This window comes from Podarcis vaucheri (genome assembly GCF_965113315.1).
Source record: "Podarcis vaucheri genome assembly, chromosome: 4".
NCBI classification, from domain to species: Eukaryota; Metazoa; Chordata; class Lepidosauria; order Squamata; family Lacertidae; genus Podarcis; species Podarcis vaucheri.
Genome location: NC_138762.1, coordinates 22,332,836 through 22,357,222, shown reverse-complemented (window position 1 = coordinate 22,357,222; position 24,387 = coordinate 22,332,836). Strand labels below are relative to the sequence as shown.

Below are 24,387 nucleotides of genomic sequence, written 5' to 3'. Positions count from 1 at the left end.
CCTCATGCATTACAATGGGGAATATAAGGACTCAGCTACACTGGTCAATGATAACGTTAAAAATGCATTATACAAATATGGCACCAGACGGTGCTGTAGAGCAGCGATCCACTGTGAATGGTAAATTGCATTGGGAGCCAAATTTTATAGCGTTTTTTAATAGTGTTTTTCATATCTGTGTAGATCCAGCCTAAGAACGGTGTGCATGTGCGCTCTCTCTCTCTCTCTCTCTATATATATATATATATATTCATGAAAGTGGATGAAATTTGCAGGCACAGCAGGTTCTCCAGAGTGGATTAAGTCTTCCAACTTGCAGTGAGAAACAGCAAAATGTTTTTGTTTTTGGGAAACACAGCCAGATGGGCAGGGTATAAATAAATCATCATCATCATCATCATCATCATCATCATCATCATCATTATTATTTTGTGCAGGGCACTATTAAAATAAAAGAGACTGCCCACCTCACAAGGTTCCCCCCACCTACCACCACAGATTGAAACGTGACTACAGCTGCAACAGGTGCCAAGTGAATTCACTTATGCTTGTAAGGTTACTTTCGGTGGGATGTGGGTGGCGCTGTGGTCTAAACCATGGAGCCTTTTGGGCTTGCTGATTGGAAGGTCAGCAGTTCGAATCCGTGCAATGAGGTGAGCTCCCGCTACTCTGTCCCAGCTCCTGCCAACCTAGCAGTTCAAGAGCACACCAGCGCAAGTAGATAAATAGGTACCGCTGCGGCGGGAAGGTAAACGGCGTTTCCATGCACTCTGGAACTTGTAACGGTGTCCCATTGCACCAGAAACAGTTCAGTCATGCTGGCTACATGACCTGGAAAGCTGTCTGTGTACAAACACTGGCTCCCTCAGCCTGAAATCAAGATGAGCGCCGCAGCCCCATAGTCACCTTTGACTGGACTTAACCGTCCAGGGGTCCTTTACCTTTCACATTTACTTCCCATGCATAAAAAATGCCTGAAGAAGGCTACCATCTCCATGGATGAAGTTGGAAGAATGCAAGAGTTTCCTTCAAGGACACTGAGACTTAAGCCTGCAAATTCTTAATGATTTGTCATGTGGTGCTCAGCTTATATGTCACCAATGTGTGCTGACTAAAGGAAGGAGTCACAAGAGGATGAACTACAGTGGTGCCTCACAAGACGAAAATAATTCGTTCCGCGAGTCTTTTCATCTTGCGATGTTTTTCATCTTGCGAAGCACGGTCCGTCGCAACTGCGCCTCTTCAAGCGGCTTTAAAAAAAAGGCGCAAGACATTTTCGTCTTGCGAAGCAAGCCCATAGGGAAATTCATCTAGCAAAGCAACGCAAAAACGAAAAACCCTTTTGTCTAGCAAGTTTTTCATCTTGCGAGGCATTCGTTTTGCGGGGCACCACTGTACTAGGTCTTACAATAGAATGCAACAGCCAGAATGAGGCATATGAGAAAGGTCCACATCCTGTAGGATGTAGGTTACCTTGTTTGTTTGTTTGTTTGTTTGGGTGGAATAATTGAGGTACAGTGGTACCTCAGGTTAAGTACTTAATTTGTTCCGGGGGTCCGTACTTAACCTGAAACTGTTCTTAACCTGAAGCACCACTTTAGCTAATGGGGCCTCCTGCTGCCGCCGTGCCTCCTGAGCATGATTTCTGTTCTCATCCTGAAGCAAAGTTCTTAACCCGAGGTACTATTTCTGGGTTAGCGGAGTCTGTAACCTGAAGCGTATGTAACCTGAAGCGTATGTAACCCGAGGTACCACTGTACTAGGAAGCCACAATAAAACCACATGCTGCCGTCTGGGCTGTACCAGAAAGAATTCAGATGGGACTTAACCATTTTGGAATGTTTCGCAACATCAAATCTTTTTCTGCATGTGGAAATGTAGCATGGGAGGGTTCTGTGAAAAGAGGATGCTTGATTCGATGGACCTCTGGCTCCTCTTATGTTCTGTGTCACCTGGTCCAGGTTCTACAAATAACTTCACTCCATGAACCTTGCCAGACCCCACAATTCACCAGCAATGGCTCTGTGTGATGGAGGGGAATCCACTCCAGCAAACTTGAGACAGGTAACACACGCCAACTTCCATTAGAGCAGCTACTCTTGCGTTCAGTGAGGGTCACAGTGCAAACAGCTATCTTTAAAAGGAAGGGCATGAATTACTAGGCTCCCTGGCACCATGGGAGATCCTTTTCCTCAGAAGAGGATAGTGATGAAACACAGTGTTCAGTGGCTTTGATTCATGCAATTGTTTAGAGTCACACACGCGAACAAACATACCATTTTACCAAGGGAAATAGTTCTGCAGTTTCAGATCACTCCGTATTTCCCAAAAGCTTGAAGGAATGATGCAATTTGCACTGTTGGCCACGAAGCACAGCCCCTATGTAATCTGTCTACATCCTTTCTGATTTATAGAGTCCTGAGCGTAACCAAAGGAAAAAAAGGAAAAAGAATCCTGCTTACTATGGGAAAATTGGGTGGGCGGGGGAGGGGCTGAGGCCAACAGAACTAGCTGTACAAATTCAGTTTATTTTGCATGCCTCGACCCGAAAATGAACTGTTCTGTGGCTTCGGTTCAAAAATGCTTTTCTCTCCTTCGCTTTGGAACTCTTCGGACGTAACTGGTTAGATCTTGCCAGCTGCCAAGCTGAGGAAAATGAAGGGGTGGGGGTGGGGAGCTTATCTGCAATAACAACAACAGCATGTGATGTTGACAGGTGTAGGTGTGTAATGGGTGAAACAAATATGGAAGGTCTTGAGGAAAAAGCAGGATGCACCTGGAAGAACACAGCAGGAGAAGTTAATGTTTCTGTTGTAAAAACACACAGTAATAACATGAATCTCTCACACACACACACACACACACACACACACACCATTTTGGGGCTCATGTTCTGTGTCCAAGACGTTTTGGAAAGTATAAGATGGTGTCTCCTCCTCCCAGAAATCACCTGGACTGGAAGTTCTGTCTTACTTTGGTTGCATCCACACCTCCAATCAGAGCACATTTACGTCATGGAGAATGCTGGGAACTGTAGTGCTTGTGAGGTCAGCACACTTAACAAACCATTGTCCTTGGGGATACTTTGGCTGTTAAAATGGTATAGGAGCTCAGCACCGGCAGCACTGGCAGGGGAAATAGGGACAATTCTGGGATCAAATTAGAAGCTAGAATGGCTTTTGTAATTCTGGGGCTGTCCCTGGAAAATCAGGACACTTGGAGGGTATGCTGTTCGGGCTTTGGTTGGGAAACTTTGGGGCTTTCTTTGACCTTATGTGGCCTGTGGTTTTTGGCCTTATAATTGAACCTCTTTCTTCTAATTCATTTTCAAGACCCGGTCGTGCTTTTCAAGTAATGAGGCCAAAACAAGTAGATTTACTGTCTTCCTTCTGCTGTGTGTGTGTTCTTTTGTGGGAAGCAGATGTATCTCTGTGGCAGCCCCTTGACAAAATTCCCTTTTAATAAAGTGCACCGTTGAACATTCTGGATGTCTTTGGGTGGAGTGCATGTGTTCAGATTTCTATGCCAACCATCTCCCTAAAATAACATTTCTGTTACCAACTTCAACATATTACTTGGATGACATTCAGCAACACAGAATAGTTTTATGCTCGTCATCTTTCACTTATTTCCATCTCTGTTGCTGCTTTATCTCCAAAATTGTATTAGGCGTTAGTCTTATTTCCACATAGCCACTGAGTTGACATGAACAGGGTTACACTGAAAGTTTCTGAGTTGTTAAAGGCAATGGATAAGTTGTCTTGCGTTTATCCATTTGAGCAAAGGGCAGTGGCATGCTTAGCTGGTGTTAATTTGTGGTTTAATTTGTGCCTTTTTTATAGTACATCAGTTTCCCTGAACAAATTTTATTTTCTGGTATTAAATTATTGATTTTATGCTGGGTGTTGTATATTATGCTTGATTGCAGGGGAATTCAGTAAAATTGGGCGCACAATGCTAAATGCAAGGCTCCTGCTGTATACAAGCCATGCATTGAGCCATGGAGGACCACAAATGGTGACTCCTGCAGATACGTCCATGATCAGGCAGGGATATAAGGGATTTGGTAGTCCTTGAGGTATCCCGAACCCAAGTTCTTTTTTTTTTTTTAAATAGTTTTTATTGCATTTTTTCAGACACAGACAGAAGACATAAGAAGAAGAAAAAAAGAAAGAAAAATGTAAAAGAAAATAGAAAAAAGATCATACCCCTTCAACAGCTTATTTCAACTTTCCATCGAACTTCCCCACATCTCCCGCACAATGCATTCTTAATAATAAATTTATCAGCAAATTGTAACCTTGTTTCATGTGTTTCTTTGGTACTTTCAATTACAATTTAAGTTTAAATCCCTTATTGTCCATTTACTCTAAAAACAGAATATATTATCCTTTTTAACATTTAAACTTTGATCCCTTCAATATTATTTTCCAATTTCATAAATATTGCGCTCTCATTGCTGGGGCTAGCGTTTCAAATTATACGTCATTTTATAGTTCATACAACTTATAAAATTTTTGCAAATAATTCTTGAATTTTTTCCAGTCCTCCTCCGTTGCTTCTTCTCCCAGGTCTCGGATTCTGGCAGTCATTTCGGCCAACTCCATGTAGTCAATCAGTTGCGTTTGCCACTCTTCCAGTGTGGGTAAATCTTGAGTCTTCCAATGTTTGGCAATCAGAATTCTTGCTGCAGTGGTTGCATACATAAAGAACGTTCTATCCTTCTTTAACACCTTTTGGCCGACAATACCCAAGAGGAAGGCCTCCGGTTTCTTGGGAAAGGTGTACTTAAACACCTTTTTTAACTCATTATAGATCATTTCCCAGAAGGCCTTCACTCTTGGACAAGTCCACCAAAGGTGAAAGAATGTCCCTTCAGCCTCCTTACACTTCCAACATTTATTATCGGACAGATGGTATATCTTTGCAAGCTTGACTGGTGTCATGTACCACCTATATATCATTTTCATAATATTTTCTTTCAAGGCGTTACATGCCGTAAATTTAATACCAGTGGTACATAACTTTTCCCAGTCATCAGACATAATGTTGTACCCAATGTCTTGAGCCCACTTTATCATGGCTGACTTAACTGTCTCATCCTGAGTGTTCCATTTAAGCAGCAAGTTATACATTCTCGATAAAACCTTGGTCTTTGGTTCTAACAACTCTGTCTCAAGTTTCGATTTTTCCACCTGGAAACCTGTTTTTTTGTCCAGCTTAACCACCTCATTAATTTGGGCATAGTGAAACCAGTCTTGCACCTTATCCTTTAATTTTTCAAAGCTCTGCAACCTCCAATTGTCTCCGATTTTTTCTATTATTTCCCAATATTTCGGCCATCCGGCCTCCATATTGGGTTTTTTTCCGAGCCTTGGCCTCTATTGGTGACAACCACCTCGGGGTCTTACTTTCCAATAAGTCTTTGTATTTCATCCAGACCATAAAAATTGCTTTCCTGACAATATGGTTTTTGAACATTCCATGTGTTTTTACCTTGCCATACCACAAATACGCATGCCAGCCTAACGAGTTATTAAAACCTTCCAGATCTAGGACATCTGTGTTCTCTAATAAAATCCAATCTTTCATCCAGCAGAAGGCTGCAGCTTCGTAATATAACCTTAAGTCTGGCAGGGCAAACCCCCCTCTCTCTTTTGCATCAGTTAGTATTTTAAACTTAATTCGGGGCTTTTTGCCCTGCCAAACAAACTTTGAAATATCCTTCTGCCACTTTCTAAAACATTCCACTCTGTCCACGATCTGCAAGGTTTGAAACAAAAACAACATCTTTGGCAAAACGTTCATTTTTACAGCCGCAATTCGGCCCAGCAAGGAAAGCTTCAATCGTGACCAAGTTTCTAAATCTTTCTTAATTTCTAACCAGCATTTCTCATAGTTATCCTTAAACAAGTTCAAATTTTTAGGCGTCAAGTTTACCCCCAGGTATTTCACCTTCTTAACCACAGCTAACTCTGTTTCCTTCTGAAACCCCTCTATTTCTAAAGGCGTCAAGTTTTTCCCCAAAACTTTAGTTTTTTGTTTGTTCAACTTAAATCCTGCCACCCGACCAAATTCTTGTATCAGTTCCAAAACTCTTTTTGTACTAGATTCTGGCTCCTGTAATGTTATTACTAAGTCATCTGCAAATGCTTTCAGTTTATATTGTTTCACTCCGACCGTAATCCCCTGTATTTGCCGGTCCCTCCTAATCATGTTCAGCAGAACCTCCAGGACTGATATAAATAGTAGGGGGGATAGGGGGCACCCCTGGCGTGTTCCTTTTTCAATATGGAACTCCTCTGTCACCACATTGTTCACTATCAACTTAGCTTTTTGTTCTGAATAAATTGCTTCTATACCATTTTCAAACCCTCGTCCCACTCCCATCCCTTCCAAGTTTTTCTTCATAAATTTCCAAGAAATATTGTCAAAGGCCTTCTCAAGTTCTTAAGGGCCTTGTGAATTAATGCAAGAACCATCAACTTGGTCAGAGAGCAAACATTGAGGAATTCTGCTATTCCATCAAGGCATCGGAATGTCAAATTTCAGGTGGGCAGCACAAAGGACTTCCATGTTCTAAGCATTTTAACCCTGGAATTCTTTTTAACTGGGAATTGCAGGTGGAGCCTTAGCAAACAAAACATAAGTGATGGCTCCCATCCCAGCACGATTAATGGTGTTACCATTTCCAGCAAAATCATGTTTTCTTTTCCTTCTTACTTGTGAGAAAGAAAGAAAGAAAGAAAGAAAGAAGACAGAGGGGGAGAATGTGCAATATTAAGGTTATTCAGTGGACCATTATCTTCCCATTTTGCTTTGACCACTATTGGCCTCCTCTCCAGCGAGCTTCCCAACACTGCCATAAATGTCTTTCTCATAAACAATTCCTCTTCATTTCCCACAAGTTCCATAGGGGGGAATGAAAAAGAAATGAAAGCACTAAGGTACTTCTAGGTAGAAATGAAACACTGAGACTCTTCTTTCACCACCTCAGTATGTCATGTTTATTTCTTATCCCGTGCACATATGCATTATTCAGAAGTAAGACTCAGGTTTTGTGGGATTCTGTGAAGGCATTGTGTTTTCCAGCACTGACCTGAGTTTGATGTGTTCGGGAATCTCAGAGCACAGTGCAAATCTTCCTTTGCCGAAAGATAAAAAGGATGGTGCTGTGCTTATCGCGCATGTGGTCGGAGAATGCTAGCGTGCCTTCCTTTATTAGCTTCCTGGATTAAACTCACATCATCTTTCTTTCCCAAAGCATTATGAGGCTCAATTAAAACCATATTGCCTCTGGCAGTCTCTTCGCAGCGGGTTAGGATCTCAAGTGTAAATGTACCTAAAGAATAGGTTGGTGAGGGGAATATTTCAGCTTGAAAAACAGAGAACGCTTGCCTAATAGAGAACGTGAAATTAGCAAGAGATAAGGGTGGTGCTGTGGGTGAAACCACAAAGCCTAGGACTTGCCGATCAGAAGGTTGGCGGTTCGAATCCCCGTGATGCAGTGAGCTCCTGTTATGCAGTCCCTGCTCCTGCCAACCTAGCAGTTTGAAAGCACATCCAAGTGCAAGTAGATAAATAGGTACCACTCCGGCGGGAAGGTAAACGGCGTTTCCGTGCACTGCTCTGGTTCACCAGAAGTGGCTTAGTCATGCTGGCCACATGACCCGGAAGTTGTACGCCGGCTCCCTCGGCCAATAAAGCGAGATGAGTGCCGCAACCCCAGAGTCGGCCATGACTGGACCTAAGGTTACCCTTTACCTAAGGTTATTATATAGCTGCTCTAAATGAGCAGCAAATTCAGTAGTTTCATGCCAGTCAATGGAATGGGTCCGCTTGCAGGAAGCCAGGATCGCTCTGGGTGGACTTGACCCAACCCGGGGTGACGTGGTGCTGCTCTGACCCAATCCAGCCAAATCCCAGGTTAACAAAAATCAGCCCTATTCAGTTTGTGATCTGGGATTTGGCCAGAACCATAGCACAGTCTTTGCTCAGATACCAAAGTATGCAGATCATTTGTTAAGTGCAGAGAATAGCAGGCATATAAAGTCTAATGTGTCCATTTGAAGTACTTAGATACAACTACGGGATGTGTGTGATTAAGCCCATACCCCTGCTGTACTTCTACCTACATTAAAGAGATGCCAGATTTTACATGTCTGCTTGCTTCATGCAGACCACCTCTGTGATTCACTTTAAGTGGCTGATGGAGACTTTTTTTTATTTAATCGTAAGTGGATAGATTTCACTTTAGGAAATTTCTAGCGGGGAATACAAAGTGAACAGCAGATTGAGGGTCTATAAAATGATGCAGCTTAATCACTTTTCTAAAAAAAAAAGTCATTATGACAAGCGCTTGGGCTTCTGTCATATATATTTTTCAAGCTGTTTTTGCAGATAGAGTTATTCGCTCTCTAGAGGGGTAGTTGATGGACTGCTGACATACATTTCTAATGTAGAATTTGATGGATGCGGATATCAGCAGCCACCCACCTAGTGGAAAACAGCCCAGGGGAAGAGAAGAAATAGTTACGTTTGTATTTCTAAGTGGATCTGAACAAGAGCTCTGAGTTTTGACCTAAAATTCACTTTATTTCCCTCCTAACCATCAATGATTCAAAAGCCTCGCTCAGTCAAAGGTTCCTCCTCATAATTTATTCTTGTCCTGTCAATAAAAGTTGCAGAAGGAGCAAATCTGTCCCCGATAGCTAGATGGATATATAATACAAACATTCAAAACATATTTGTACTTCTGTTTTCAAACCATTGCTAAGAATGAATAAAATATACAGTGGTATCTCTGGTTATGAACTTAATTCGTTCTGGAGGTCCGTTCTTAGCCTGAAACCATTCTTAACCTGAGGTACCACTTTAGCTAATGGGGCCTCCCACTGCCGGGTTAGCGGAGTCTCTAACCCAAAGTGTTTGTAACCCGAGGTGTTTGTAATCTGAGGTACCACTGTATATCAATCAATGGCAACTGGGGACCACCTGTGGTCCGATGGTTTCATTCAGGTGGTCAGTGCTGTGCCTGTAACAACACAATTAAAAATCATATAACATCTATCAGAGCATGTTGCAACTGCTATAGCAGAAACACCATGGTGCATCTGAACAACCGCAGAACAACCGGACACCTTCATCTGCCCTCGCAGCAACAAAACATGTCTCTCTACAGCCACTTCCAGCAGTTTGACTTCACCCCCAAAGGCACACTCCTCCATTGTTACCAGAGAGCTGAGATTTTACTTGCAGGGAAATGAATCGGGGCTTGCACAGTGCATGACTCAGCTCTGTGCAAGTCCCAGTGATCAGCTGATTGTAATGTGAAGATTCGCCCAACAGTCTGAAAGGGAAAAAATGCAGAACTTATAGTGATAGTATATGTTGTTGAAAGACCATCTCTATGTGGGTTCTTGCCCCGCTTTAATGCAAGCTCTCCACCCATGCTTCTTCAGCTGGTATACATGCTGAGAACAAAATCAAAAACAAAGTAGGTTCCTATCTCCTTGTTGCTAATTGCTTTGAGAACAATGGTGGGAAGTAATGGTGGAAAGTTACTAAGCAGACAGATGTCAACTGAATCACACTTCAAGTTGACTTTGGACAAAGAGACAATGATTCATGGTGAGGCCGGTTTTTAAAACAATGACCAAATAGTTCTGTGACGTCTGGTCTCTCCCAGCCCTACCTGAATATGCTGGGGACTGAACCAATAATTTTTACACTCAAATCAGATGCTCTCCCACTGAGCTTTGTCTCCCCTTTGCAGACACCCATTGCTACTCAGAGCACTTCCTAGAAGACTTTGCCCAACCTGGAGTGAGCCCTGTTCATGTTCCTCTCTCATAACATAATGATAATGTAATCACAAATAAATAACCATGGTGGTATTGAGAGGAAAGGACAACCTCACTTCGTGGATGTGCGGCATATCTGAAGTCCTGCTTTAGCATAGTTCAGTCAAATCCTGGTTCCCGAATGGCTTAGTTGCCGAACAAATTGCCTCCTGAATGCCGCAAACCCAGAAGTAAATGTTCTGGTTTGTGACCGTTTTTCGGAAGCCGAATGTCCGACGTGGCTTCCTCTTGAGTGCAGGAAGCTCCTGCAGCCAATCAGAAGCCATGCCTTGGTTTTCGAACTGTTTTGGGAATCGAACAGACTCCCGGAATGGATTAAGTTTGAGAACCAAGGTACCACTGTACTTAAAAATAAACACCCTAAAATTATGTCATGTTAAGTTTACATGCTGTATACATATCTGAAAAGTCTTTTTTCTAATAGCTAAAGGTTTGGCGATGCATTGACCAGGATACATTTGTATCAAACACTCCCCTTTGGGGGCCCTACTGATGCCAGAGCTCCAACATTGGTTGGACCAAGGCATCAAAGGCTCTGTGAGTGGCAGACATCTGAGCTCTTAGGCCCAAAGTATATGAAAGACTGCCTTGATCCCTACCAAACTTCTCAGCTGTTAAGATTAGAAGAGACGTTCCTCTTCAAAGCTCTGTTGCCCTCAGGAGCATGGGGACTGGTGGCCTGGGAGAGGACTTTTTGTGGCAGCTCGTACCTCCCAACAGAGGTGCATCTAGCACTGAATGCTGAAGATATGTCTCTTTACCCTGACCTTTGACAGTTGTTTTGTTTTGTTTTGTTTTGTTTTGTTGTCTTGTCTTGTCTTGTCTTGTCTTGTCTTGTCTTGTCTTGTCTTGTCTTGTCTTGTGGTGTAGAGAGCCAGTGTGGTGTAGTGGTTAAGAGCGGTGGACTCGTAATCTGGTGAACCGGGTTCGCTTCCCCGCTCCTCCACACGCAGCTGCTGGGTGACCTAGGGCTAGTCACACTTCTCTGAAGTCTCTCAGCCCCACTCACCTCACAGAGTGTTTGTTGTGTTTGTTGTAGGGGAGGAAGGGAAAGGAGATTGCGAGCCGCTTTGAGACTCCTTAGGGTAATAATAATAATAATAATAATAATAATAATAATAATAATAATTTTTTATTTGTACCCCACCCATCTGGCTGGGTTTCCCCAGCCACTCTGGGCGGCTTCCATAGAAGCCAAAAATACACTAAAATATCACACATTAAAAACTTCCCTGAACAGGGCTGCCTTAAGATGTCTTCTGAATGTCAGGTAGTTGTTTATCGTTTTGACATCTGATGGGAGGGCGTTCCACAGGGCGGGCGCCACTACCGAAAAGGCCCTCTGCCTGGTTCCCTGTAGCTTTGCTTCTCGCAATGAGGGAACCGCCAGAAGGCCCTCGGCGCTGGACCTCAGCGTCCGGGCAGTACGATGGGGGTGGAGACGCTCCTTCAGGTATACTGGGCCGAGGGTAGTGATAAAGTGGGCTATCAAAACCAAACTACTCCTCCTCCTCCTCTTCTTCTTCTTGTCTTGTTTTGTGGGACTCACCCCTTTGGCTGAATTTATACCATTCTCTTCTATTTGGGATGGTTCTATGTGTTTTATCGTTGTAATGGTGCCCTCTTGGTTGTTCCACTGCCCTCAGAAGCTTGAGGGGTGACAGCCCAGGAAAGGATATTCTCTGTGGCATTCCCTAAATTGTAGAACTCCCTCTGCACAGAGGTACATCTGGCACATTGATTAGCCTCCTTCCAGCGAATGCATCTCTTTGCCTGGCTTTTGACACTTGGGATGTATATTGTTGTTTTAAGTGGTTGTTTACATTGTATAATATTGTGTTTTAGTATTAATGGTGTGTTTTACTTATTGGAAAAGATCCCATGAACACCCTCCCAGTGGCCACAGAACTGCAACCTTGGGGGTTATTTTTACTGAAATACTGGGACATTTGTATGTATGACAACTCAATAGCATGCACTTTCCATACCTAAATTTTTATAGCTGGTGGTGAGAGAACTGGAAACTGTTAGCATGCTTGTTTTACCATTTCTGAAGAACTGTACACATAAAAATAGGGACTTCCTAGGGATGGTCACCTAGAAATTGTTAAATGGTTTTAAAACTGACTGGCATCGTACCTTGGTCAGTTTTGAACTTTGCCTTGGAAGCAGAACATGTTCCGCTTCCTGTTGAGTGTGTTCCATTTGTAAATTGAGTCCCCCGCTGCTATGGGAAAGCATGCCTTGGTTTAAGAACACTTTGGTTTAAGAACAGACTTCCAGAATGGATTAAGTTCATAAACCAAGGTTCCACTGTAACCCAAATCTTGCAATGCAAGTTCTCCAAACAAACAAATATGTATATATTAGGGGAAAGTGGTGCATTAAAATGTTAGTAAAAATATTATTCAAAAATGCCATATATGGGGAAATTAGAATCATAGAATCATAGAGTTGGAAGAGACCACAAGGGCCATCGAGTCCAACCCCCTGTCAAGCAGGAAACACCATCAGAGCACTCCTGACATATGGTTGTCAAGCCTCTGCTTAAAGACCTCCAAAGTAGGAGACTCCACCACACTCCTTGGCAGCAAATTCCACTGTCGAACAGCTCTTACTGTCAGGAAGTTCTTCCTAATGTTTAGGTGGAATCTTCTTTCTTGTAGTTTGGATCCATTGCTCCGTGTCCGCTTCTCCGGAGCAGCAGAAAACAACCTTTCTCCCTCCTCTATGTGACATCCTTTTATATATTTGAACATGGCTATCATATCACCCCTTAACCTCCTCTTCTCCAGGCTAAACATGCCCAGCTCCCTTAGCCGTTCCTCATAAGGCATCGTTTCCAGGCCTTTGACCATTTTGGTTGCCCTCCTCTGGACACGTTCCAGTTTGTCAGTGTCCTTCTTGAATTGTGGTGCCCAGAACTGGACACAGTACTCCAGGTGTGGTCTGACCAGAGCAGAATACAGTGGCACTATTACTTCCCTTGATCTAGATGCTATACTCCTATTGATGCAGCCCAGAATTGCATTGGCTTTTTTAGCTGCCGCGTCACACTGTTGGCTCATGTCAAGTTTGTGGTCAACCAAGACTCCTAGATCCTTTTCACATGTACTGCTCTCAAGCCAGGTGTCCCCCATCTTGTATTTGTGCCTCTCATTTTTTTTGCCCAAGTGCAATACTTTACATTTCTCCCTGTTAAAATTCATCTTGTTTATTTTTGCCCAGTTCTCTAATCTGTCAAGGTCGTTTTGAAGTGTGATCCTGTCCTCTGGGGTGTTAGCCACCCCTCCCAGTTTGGTGTCATCTGCAAATTTGATCAGGATGCCCTTGAGTCCATCATCCAAGTCGTTGATAAAGATGTTGAATAAGACCGGGCAAAAATGTGTGCATTATATAAAGTTGCATATAAAAATGTGTTTTTAGGAGAAAATGACACTAAAATGTTTTGTTTTGTTTTTGGGGAAAATGACAATAAATCAATAAATGACAATAAATGACAATTGTTGCTAGATATGGAAACCTGAATTTAAGTCTGAAGAAATGAGAAACCGAGAGAAGCAAGGTAGACAGATCCTTGCATCCCTACTGATGAGCCAATGCTCTGTCATACAAGCTTTTTGTGCAATCCATCTACTATATATTTTGGAAAGTTGTGGTTGTGTTGACTGTACATTTGGCCACCTCTAAATATATCATAATGAAGTTTTGCATGATGTTTCCCAAAATCAAGGAGCAGTATTTCATCTGTTTTGAATGAGAAGAACACAGGAAACTTCCTTATATCCAATCAGACCATTGGTCCATCTATCACTTACACTGACTGGCAATGGCCCTCCAAGATCTCAGGCAGGAGTTTCTTCCAGACCTACCAGGAGATACCAGGTCTACCAGGAGATACCAGGGATTGAATGTAAGGCATTTAAGGCAGATGACAGCTTCCAAAATTGCACTGATTCTAAGCACTGGTTTCAAAAGTGCCCCAATGTTTTGTTTTTTGGAATTCTTGAGTAGCACTGGGTACAAAACTGTTAGCGTTCTATAAATGTAAATAATGTTGCTTTGCTGATTTCCCCTCCTGAACTACATACTAATCTCTACTAACAGAGAGCAATCACCTCACAGCCTTGTACCGGAAGGAAGAGACCATCCGCGTCTTGCGCAGTGGTGAGATCCACAGCCCTCGTTTTCCTCACAACTATCCCAGGAACCTGTTACTGACGTGGAGGCTGCTTTCGCCAGAGAATGCAAGGATACAGCTGGTGTTTGATAACCAATTTGGACTGGAGGAGCCAGAGAATGATATCTGCAGGTGGGTTGCGTGAGACAGTCGTGAAGAGTTAATGGCATCAAACAAAGAGAAAACAAGGCAAAAATAATTACAAACTTCTTCTTCTTCTTCTTCTTATTATTATTATTATTATTATTATTATTATTATTATTATTACCCCACCCATATGGCTGGGTTTTCCCAGCCTCTCTGGGCGGCTCCCAACAGAATATTAAAAGCATGATAAAACATGAAACTTAAAAAACTTCCCTAAACAGGGCTGCCTTCAGATGTCTTCTAAAAGTCAGATAGTTGTTTATTTCCTTGACATCTGGTGGAAGGGCGTTCCACAGGGCGGGCGCCACTACTGAGAAGGCCCTCTGCCTGGTTCCCTGTAATCTCAGTTCTCACAGTGAGGGAACTGCCAGAAGGCCCTCGGAGCTGGACCTCAGTGTCTGGGCTGAATGATGGGGGTGGAGACGCTCCTTTAGGTATACGGGGATGATGCTGTTTAGGGCTTTCAAGGTCAGCATCAACACTTTTAATTGTGCTCGGAAACATACTGGAAGCCAATATAGGTCTTTCAGGACCGGTGTCATATGGTCTTATCTTCCTGCCTGGCACATTTAGGGAGCTTGTGGGAACTCTGTTTCACTTGAGCAATATGGCTCCATACACCAAACATCCATACTATCACAGGAGGCTTCCTTGTCCCAAGCAGTTAGATTTACCCCACTTGGGGTACCCAACTTGGTGCCCTCAAAATGTTGATGAACCTCAGCTCCCATCACCCCTGATGACTGACTGTGCTTGCTGGGACTTATGGGAGCTGAAGTCTAACAAGATCTGGAGGACACATTGGCAATCCCTGATTTAAGTGACTGCAAAAATGTCATGATGCTGTGTTGGCTACCCTTGTTTTAGGAGTTCAGGGACCATTAGTCAGACTGATACTATTATTGTGGGTCCCCAGATGTTGTTGGACTACAACTCCCATCACCCCTAGCTAGCAAGGCCAGAGCTCAGGGATGATGGGAGTTGTAGTCCAACAACATCTGGGGACCCACAGGTTGAGAACCACTTTATGAAGTCGGGGCTTTCATCCAGGCTACAGAAAACTCTGGACAGCATCCAATACATTTTTATCTCTGTAGAGTAATCAAGAAAGGAATGGGAAGGGATAGGCTGTGGAATAGCTGTTTGACTAGGCTGCTTGCCCCTATGCAGAGTTTGTTCTTTTTAATGTTTATTTTGAATAACGATACATTTTGGGCTCATTTGGGCTCACAAAGGAGCCATATTCCTAGCTGCACCGGCTGCTTTATAGCTCTTTTGCTTCCGCAGAGTATTCAAAGCATATGGATGAATTTCAGCCCGTCATAAATAACCCACAAAGTCCTGTTTGGGATTGGGAGGCTTGTCGCCAAGGAGAGAGGCATGCCTAAACTTTCCCTTGACAGGCTTTCCAGACAGATCTACATGCTACCACACTAGGATTTTTAAAGTGTCTACAGCTATGAAGTATCAGGTTGTGGCTACTCTGCTTTGCCACATTGCTGCCCAGAGCAGTCAGTGATTGGTGGCTGGTAATGCTGAAACAAGCTTCCACAGCATGGTCTAATGCCTCATTGGCCAGCCCATTTCATCACTGTAGTTAACCATTAGAGAATTATGGTTCCACCTTCCTCCAAGCCAGCACTGTAACAGTTGAGAGCCTTTCTGGCCCTCTAGATGTTGAGAGTGACAGACAGCATGGTAAAGAGACTGGAGCAGTGGCGGTGGCAAAGGAGACCACCCTCAGCCACCTTGTTAGTTGCTGGGGCGAATGGTGGGAGCCAAGATACTTACATGCTGGGGCAAGGTCCCATCTGGTTCCAAATATAGGCCCATTTTATTATTTAACAGCATCATCATCATCATTATCATCATATCTAAATTGCTTAATTAAAAAAATCAATATACCATATTTACAAGCCATCTTTATAACCACATGCTAACAAGCTTGAATTAGTTCATTCACACTGTGAAATAATTAGAGCTGTTATGAATCATGACCATGGAAAGGATGGGGTTGCTGCAAGCCAGGAGATGGGAACTTGTGGGTCTCCAGAGGATTCTGGATTATAGCTCCCAGGAACCGTGCTCTACAGCCATCTTGATTCTTGTGGTAGTTGTAGCTCAACGACATACCCAGTGCTATGGGTTTGAAGCCAAAACCATTAGTGAATGTGGCTTATACCAAAAGAAAAATAAAGGAAAAAAGAAGAGAAGAAAGAGAGAAGAATTGCTTTGGTTTTTATTGCATCATATGTTGAAAACTCTTAATACATTTGATTATTTTTTAAAAAAGTGAATGTGGCCTACTATTAGGCATGGCTTACCTTCAAGGAAGTTTCTAGATAATATTGTGAGAATGTACTTGTGGACACTTCCCCCCCACCCCAGTGTAGTCAGCTTGATGGTGTTTCTTTCACAATCAACATAAATTCCTGGTTTTTTAATGCAATGTTGCAGTGTATATTTGCATTTATAAATCCAGTTTTATTGCTGTCATTATGCTGTTTGCCACCGTGTTGTTTATTCTTAATGTTGGCAGTGCAAAATCCCCAGAGTTCCCTGGGAAAAGGCGCTGACTGCTAAACCACTCTGAGAGTTGTAGCTCTTTAAGGAGGAATAGAGGTCCTCCAACAACTCTCAACATCCTTTCCCAGGATTCTTTGGGGGAAGCCATGACTGTTTCAAGCAGCATGACACTGCTTTAAATGTATAGTGCAGATGGAGCCCATGTGCTGTAGCAACCTTTGAATGGAGGTTTCTGAATAAATGCAGCCTAAAGAAATAGTTAAAGAGATTGTTTCACAGGGGTGGGGAAATGGCAGCCCAACCGGGTGATGGCCACTGGTAGGAGTTCTCCATGCCTTGCGAGTTTTGACTCCTCCAATCTGAATATGTTCATCCCAAATTTTACACACCCTAAATCTTGACAGCAGATCTTGGCTCGCTTTCTTCCCTCAATGTTCATTTAAGTGGTGAAAGTTCCCAGGAACTCAGCCCTAGTCCCGTAGCATTGTATAATAAACATGTCCATTCTAACTTCCAGATATGACTTTGTAGAAGTGGAAGATATATCCGAAATCAGCACTCTCATCCGGGGACGGTGGTGTGGGTACAAGGAAGCTCCTCCAAGAATCACATCGAAAACAAACCAGCTAAAGATCACCTTCAAGTCGGATGACTTCTTTGTGGCTAAGCCTGGATTCAAGATTTATTATTCCCTGGTGGTAAGTAACACAACTGCTTGTTTCAATGGAGTGGAGATTGCGGCAAGAAAGAGCTAAAGGAACATTGGGGATGGATGGAGCAGTAGTTACCTTAGAGCAAAGAGGGGGGGAGTTAGCTGTCCGTAAATATTTCCTCTCCGAGAATATATCCCATCTCAAAGTAGGTTGACCATCCTCTGAGTAAATCAGAAGTTAAGGGGAAACTATAAAACTCTCTGCCATCCTCTTTAATAACGTGTTTCAACCCCTGCTATCACTTTGTGGTCTGGAGCGACAAGCTGAGAGCAGTGAAAAAAGGTCTTGAAGAATAACACTGGGAACGGCTGCTCTTTCTAAGCAAAAGTGAGGTCAGAAAGGGGAAAATATACCTTCAGGGGTTGTAGCCCATGAATCTAAACAAGACACACACAGGTCATATACAATAAATGCTGCAGACAGAGCACAGAGTGCCTCAGCAGGCAGTTAATTTGGGATCCATTGTTTTTCTGCAGGATGAAGGTATTGCATGCATGCCTGCTTGCCATACTGATGAAACTGAAGAATTTGAGGGAGGGAGTTAGGGGAGGAGGCAATTTTTCCCCCCAGTGGACTGGGCAGATCTGTGTAGAGACCATGTGGCATAGTGGTTAGAGTGTTTGGCACACCACAGATTTAAAGCACCATGCTACCACTTTTATCATTATTCATTTAATTTGTACAATTTATACACTGCTTCATTGTAAAACAAAAAACCAAAAAACACTTCCAAGCAGTTTGCAAAAGATAAAACAGAAAAATCAAAAAAGAATTTGCAACTCTGCTTTGAAACACAAAATTAAAAATACCTTGGCTTTCGAAGCACCTGGTTAGGCTTGTCTGAACAGGAATGTTTTTAGCAGGTGCTGAAAAGCGTACAGTGAAGGCGCCTGCTTGGTCTCAATAGGCAGGGAGTTCCCAAGTGCAGGCGCTGCCACACTAATTAATAAAGGTAAAGCTAAAGGGACCCCTGACAGTTAGGTCCAGTCGTGGCCGACTCTGGGGTTGCGGCGCTCATCTCGCTTTACTGGCTGAAGGAGCTGGCGTACAGCTTCCGGGTCATGTGGCCAGCATGACTAAGCCGCTTCTGGCGAACCAGAGCAGCACTGCTAGGTTGGCAGGAGCAGGGACCGAGCAACGGGAGCTCACCCCATCGCAGGGATTCGAACCACCAAACTTCTGATTGGCAAGTCCAAGGCTCTGTGGTTTAACCCTAATAGAGTCCTACAAATGCAGAATGGGTTTTATGTGGCATCTGTAGTAGTACCACTTTCACTGATTAAAACAGGCCAGAGTGGCTGGAGAAACCCACATCAGTGAGGCCAAGAATGGGGGGTCTTGTTATCTGGGCCACTCTGGACCTCCACACACACTGCCCAGGATTGATCCCTGGGGGGAGGTCACTTCAGTGTTGCCAGTGCAGTGGTTTGGTTTTATCCCAGAGGCCTACTCCATTGTCTCTTGAGACAGATGAGTGCAAAAATAAAAGTAATTGTCTGCTAAACACCTGATAAAAGGGATTGAGGAACATAAAATTAAGTAGCATTATTGGTTGCCAGTGTGGTGAGAAGTTCCTGAAGAATCTGAGCACTGTTGGAGACAGGATACTGGGTTAAATTGACTATTGGGATAACTCAGCAGAGCCGTTCTTCTAGGTAAATTACTACACCATATAAGCCTTTAATTTGAAGGCAATTTAACAAAACAACAATTTATGATTTCCTTTCCCTGGAGTACCGCAATGCATAAAAATTAAGCAATGCTGCATTGTGTGATATTTCCAAAGGACCTCTCTTACAATTAGCCAGCTTTATGAGAAACTGTGAGCAGCTAATATGGGACCCTGGGGGTTTAGGAAAAAACCAAAATATATAACATTTCAACAGAGCAGCTTTTTCAGCAGCGGGAAATGGATAAGTGATGTTGCTGAGCATCTATCATGTTGGCAGCGTGAACAGAAATAAAAATATTTTGCATCCTGGACAACCTTTATGAGAGAATTCTAGGAGCTGTAGTTTGTTAAGGGTGCTTGGGAATTGTAGCTCTTTGGGGGTAAACTACAGGTCCCAGAATTCTTTGGGGGAGACATGTGGTTTAAATGTGTGGCGTGGATGTGATTGTCACAATGTACTCTGAAACCAAAATAGCCTTTCTTAGCTGCTAACCTGAGCATCACAGGGAGTTACTAGAAAGCAAGAGAGAGAGAGAGAGAGAGAGAGAGTAATTAATTAATTTTAAAGTAATCAAATAGAATTAAAAAAATATAACCTATTAAAATATAAACAAAAAACAGCAAACCACAGTCAGTTCCCAAAAAGTTTAAATATGGGATATGCCAGAGGTTTGTAGAATGTGAATTTCTGGTGGTGGTGTTAATTTAAAAAAAAATATGATTTGCCACAACAAATATGAAGCAATAATCAAAGCAACCATGAAGGGAGTGGGTTTCAGAAAGCCAAACTATGATGCTGGGAATTTGAAAGTCATCTTTATCCATCTGAGATTATCTCTCTGCAAATTTCGGTGTGTCAAAGGTGGGTTGCAATTACACTCAGCTTTTGCAGCATTGGCAATGTAGCTCCCCCAGATGGCATGAAAATCACCTGGCGTTGCCCCCTTACACATTGCTCTGATCTCCAGCACTCACTTCTCCATGAGTGACACCCAACACCCCTCTTGATACCAGCATCTTGATCTCCAGTCTCTCTCCCCTTTACCAGTGTGTTTGTGTATCAAAATGATTTATAATGTTTTCCAGGCTATAAACCTGCAAGAGAACGCTGTTAGTTGTTGTTTTTTAATTTATTTAAGCCGTTCTTCCCTTTTGTTCTTTACAAACAAGTTTAAAGCATCTTAAATTATTAACAGACACCGAATCAATAAAAGCAATAATAAAAACAAATCCCAACATTCTTTAAAAAAACAAAAAACACACACCCAGTATCATATACCGTATTTTTCGCTCCATAAGATGCACCAGACCATAAGACGCACCTAGTTTTTGGAGGAGGTAAACAAGAAAAAAAATATTCTGAATCTCAGAAGCCAGAACAGCAAGAGGGATCGCTACGCAGTGAAAGCAGCAATCCCTCTTGCTGTTCTGGCTTCTGGGATAGCTGTGCAGCCTGCATTCGCTCCATAAGACGCACACACATATTTCCCCTTACTTTTTAGGAGGGAAAAAGTGAGTCTTATAGAGCAAAAAATACAGTAATAAGGGGAGGTAAAAAGAACTGACTGAGCAAAAAAGCTAATGCAATCTAATGCTGCTTTAATAAATGCAGAAGAACAGAAGTAGAACCTGCTGGATCAGGCAAAGACCCGTCTAGTCCAGCATCCTGTTCTCACAGTGGCCAACCAGATGTCTGTAGGAAACCAAGGAGCAGAACAAGTTTAAATGAGAGCCAGTGTGGTGTAGTGGTTAAGAGCGGTAGTCTCGTAATCTGGGGAACTGGGTTCGCTTCCCCGCTCCTCCACATGCAGCTGCTGGGTGACCTTGGGCCAGTCACACTTCTCTGAAGTCTCTCAGCCCCACTCACCTCACAGAGTGTTTGTTGTGGGGGAGGAAGGGAAAGGAGAATGTTAGCCGCTTTGAGACTCCTTAGAGTAGTGATAAAGTGGGATATCAAATCCAAACAAGAGCATAAGAGCCCTCTCCCCTCCTTTGGTTTCCAGCAACTGGTATTCAGAAGCATTGTGGCCCCTGACTGTGGAGGTCTGCCTTGTAGCCAATGGCTTGTAGCCATTGCTAGCCTTATCTTCCATGAGTTCTTCCCATCCTCTTGTAAAGCCTTCCAAGTCAGTGACCATCACTGCCTCGTGTGGAGTGAGTTCCATAGCTTAACTATGTGCTTCATGCAGAAGCACTTTATTTTATCTGTCCTGAATCACTCAACTTCATGCCTCTCTGAAAGTAGAGGAAGAGCATAGTGGAGGCCAACAAAAGAGGTTCTAAAAAAATGTGCAGTGGTACCTCGGGTTACAGACGCTTCAGGTTACAGATTCTGCTAACCCAGAAATTGTACCTCGGGTTAAGAACTTTGCTTCAGGATGAGAACAGAAATCGTGCTCCGGCAGTGCAGCGGCAGCAGAAGGCCCTATTAGCTAAAGTGGTACCTCAGGTTAAGAACAGTTTCAGGTTAAGAACAGACCTCCAGAATGAATTAAGTTCTTAACCCAAGGTACCACTGTAGTATGTTGTTGTTTAGACGTTTAGTCGTATCTGACTCTTGGTGACCCCATGGACCAGAGCATGCCAGGCACTCCTGTCTTCCACTGCCTTCCGCAGTTTGGTCAAACTCATGTTGGTAGCTTCGAGAACACTGTCCAACCATCTTGTCCTCTGTCGTCCCCTTCTCCTTGTGCCCTTCATCCTTCCCAACATCAGGGTCTTTTCCAAGGAGTCTTCTCTTCTCATGAGGTGGCCACAGTATTGGAGCCTCAGTTTCAGGATCTGTCCTTCCAGTGAACACTCAGGGCTGATTTCCTTCAGAATGGATAGGTTTGATCTTCTTGCAGTCCATACCACTGTAGTATAAACACCAACAACTGGGAAACACTGGCCTGCAAGCGCTCCAGTTGGAGAACAGCCTTTACCAAAGGTTTCATGGGCTTTGAAGATGCTCGAATTCAGGTTGCAAGAGAGCAACATGCGAAGAGGAAGGCACGATTGGCAAACACTCACCGTGATCAACTCCCACCCAGAAACCTATGTCCCCACTGTGAAAAGATGTGTGGATCCAGAATTGGCCTCCACAGTCTCTTACAGACTCACTGTTGAAACTGTGTTCATGGAAAACAATCTTTCTCAGCTATGAGTGATCGCCAAAGAAGAGTGGAGGTAGAACGTTCTCCTCCTTCTGACACACCTCTCCTCTCTGTCACCTGGCTTTCATCCAGAATTCTACCCACCCATCCTGTCTCTCATCCAGTTCCCAAAGAAACTCACAGTTCACCCACAAAGTCTCACAAAGAAGAGGGTTTGCCGGAAACTGCTAGCATAACCCTATTGCAGATATTAATACTGAAGCAATTGGATGCCTAAAACTTCAAATTGCCATGAAGTTCACTGGGTGACCTTGGGCCAGTCACTGCCTCTCAGCCTAACTCAACTCACAGGGTTATTTGGGGGATTAAATGAGGTGTGGGGGGACCTTTGAATTCCAGTGGGGTGGGAAGATGGGATGGAAATTCAATCAATAATTATGAGTGGTGCTGTAGAAAAGGTTCTGTCTTGCATTTCAACCAGCCATGCTTTGGAAAAGGGCAGGAAGCATTGCAGGGCCTCCGCTGCTGAACACACATCATTGCAAGTTTATGGACTATTTCTTCCTCTCCCTCCATTATTGCAACTGCTGCAGAGTACCTAGCCTCGTATGGATGACCCTGTCTCAAATAAGCCATTGCCATGTCTGCAGTTGCTGAATGGAAACTGTGTAATAAATTTCATTTAATTTTATTGGATTGGATAATCAAATAACATTGGCATAATTCAGCATTTGGCTTACTGCGGCGCAGTGTAATTTTCGCTTTCGACAGAGTCAAAAGGTGTGTTCGAATAATGCCCAAGGTCTCTCCTGTCATTGTGTTTTTATAGGTTTAGCAAGCGGTGCAGGTTTTATCAGACGTGCTAACTGCACATCTTGCTTTTGATGTCAAAATCACTGTGGCAAATCAATTTCTACAATTTTCCCCCATGAAATTACACCAAAGGATTGCAGTGGTGTTTGTTATACTTAAAAGCTCTATGACTCTTCACAGGCAACTGCTGAACCACTTAAGTCAGTGCAGATAACATCACGAGCCAGATAATAAACTTGAAAACAGACTGGATTTTTCATAAATGAGTTATAATCACTCCCTGGAAATGGGAAGACAAATATCATACCAGGTTGTGCCCTTAGAATAATAGAATCATAGAATTGTAGAGTTGGAAGGGACCCCAAGGCATAGCTGTCAACGTTCCCCCCCCCTTTTTAAGGGAAATTCCCTTATTCCAAATAAGATTCCTCGCAAGAAAAGGGAAAAATTGACAGCTATTCCACAAGGGTCATCTAATTCAACCCCGTGCAATGCAGAAATCTCAGCTTGATGGTGACCTCAGAGGTGGAACTTAAGGATGTTTTCAAATTAGGGATGGGGAAGGTGAATTTTCCTAATTTGCACTTTCCAAAACAATACATGAATCAAAACCCATCCAGCTGTCAGGGACTGGGCAGAGGAGGAATGGTGGAGACCAGCTCCCCAGCTTGACCCTTCCATGGAGGAGGAGAAGGAAGACAGTTTAGAGTTACAACAGGGGTTTGAGGGAGGTCACAGCTCAGAGGCTGCGGAGGGGAGAAGCTGGGAAATAATTGGAGAAGAGTGGGAGGAAGAGGAAGCACTGGGGGGGGGTGACATCTGACGGACACAGTGTCTTTAGAAAGCATTCCAGACCTCCCTCCTCTCAGAACCCGGCGAGCCTTGAAAGCAGGAGAGCAAAGAGCTCGAAGACAGAGGGCACATAGCAGCACCCATAGGAGAGACAATGCAAATAGTGAATGAGGAAGTGGGAGAGACAGGGGTGGAGATTCACTCGGGACAACACCATTATCCAAGAGGCTGGGTTCTATAGCCTCTCTCTGTAAATACTGCATTAAAAAGCGGACGGTAATAAAAATTTTCCTTGTCTTTGTATGTTCCTGGCAACCAGCCGGGAGTCACTGGCAGCAGCCTGACGCAGCCTTTGAAATTTGCAATTCACTGAATTCTGCAATGCAATTCTCCAGCTAAGCAATGTGTAGAAAAATGCACATACTAACATCATTTTAAAGGCTTGTTTGCCCTCTGCCAGGGTTGGGCTGCTTCAAACATCAGTAACTGAGTGTGTTTTGGATCCGGTGTAACTTTATGCCAGCTTAATTCACACTGTTTTGTTTTATGACAACTTCTGGTGTCTAGGATTGCTCCCTTAAAGATC

General features: G+C 43.4%; 1 protein-coding gene and 1 long non-coding RNA gene across 2 annotated transcripts in view; one reads left to right on the top strand and one right to left on the bottom strand.

The window, feature by feature from the left end:
- The window catches only part of PDGFD (platelet derived growth factor D), a 144,225-nt gene that overhangs the window by 78,590 nt on the left and 41,248 nt on the right, over nucleotides 1-24,387 (top strand). The window contains exons 2-3 of the mRNA XM_082219478.1: nucleotides 13,971-14,175; nucleotides 17,234-17,414. Coding sequence (XP_082075604.1) covers nucleotides 13,971-14,175; nucleotides 17,234-17,414 — 386 coding nt within the window. The remainder of the gene's footprint in view (nucleotides 1-13,970; nucleotides 14,176-17,233; nucleotides 17,415-24,387) is intronic.
- On the bottom strand, nucleotides 2,509-2,984 carry LOC309531823. Its single transcript, XR_014219469.1, has 2 exons — nucleotides 2,876-2,984; nucleotides 2,509-2,776 (listed from the first exon to the last, which is right to left on the bottom strand). It is a non-coding gene; the product is annotated as an uncharacterized lncRNA (long non-coding RNA).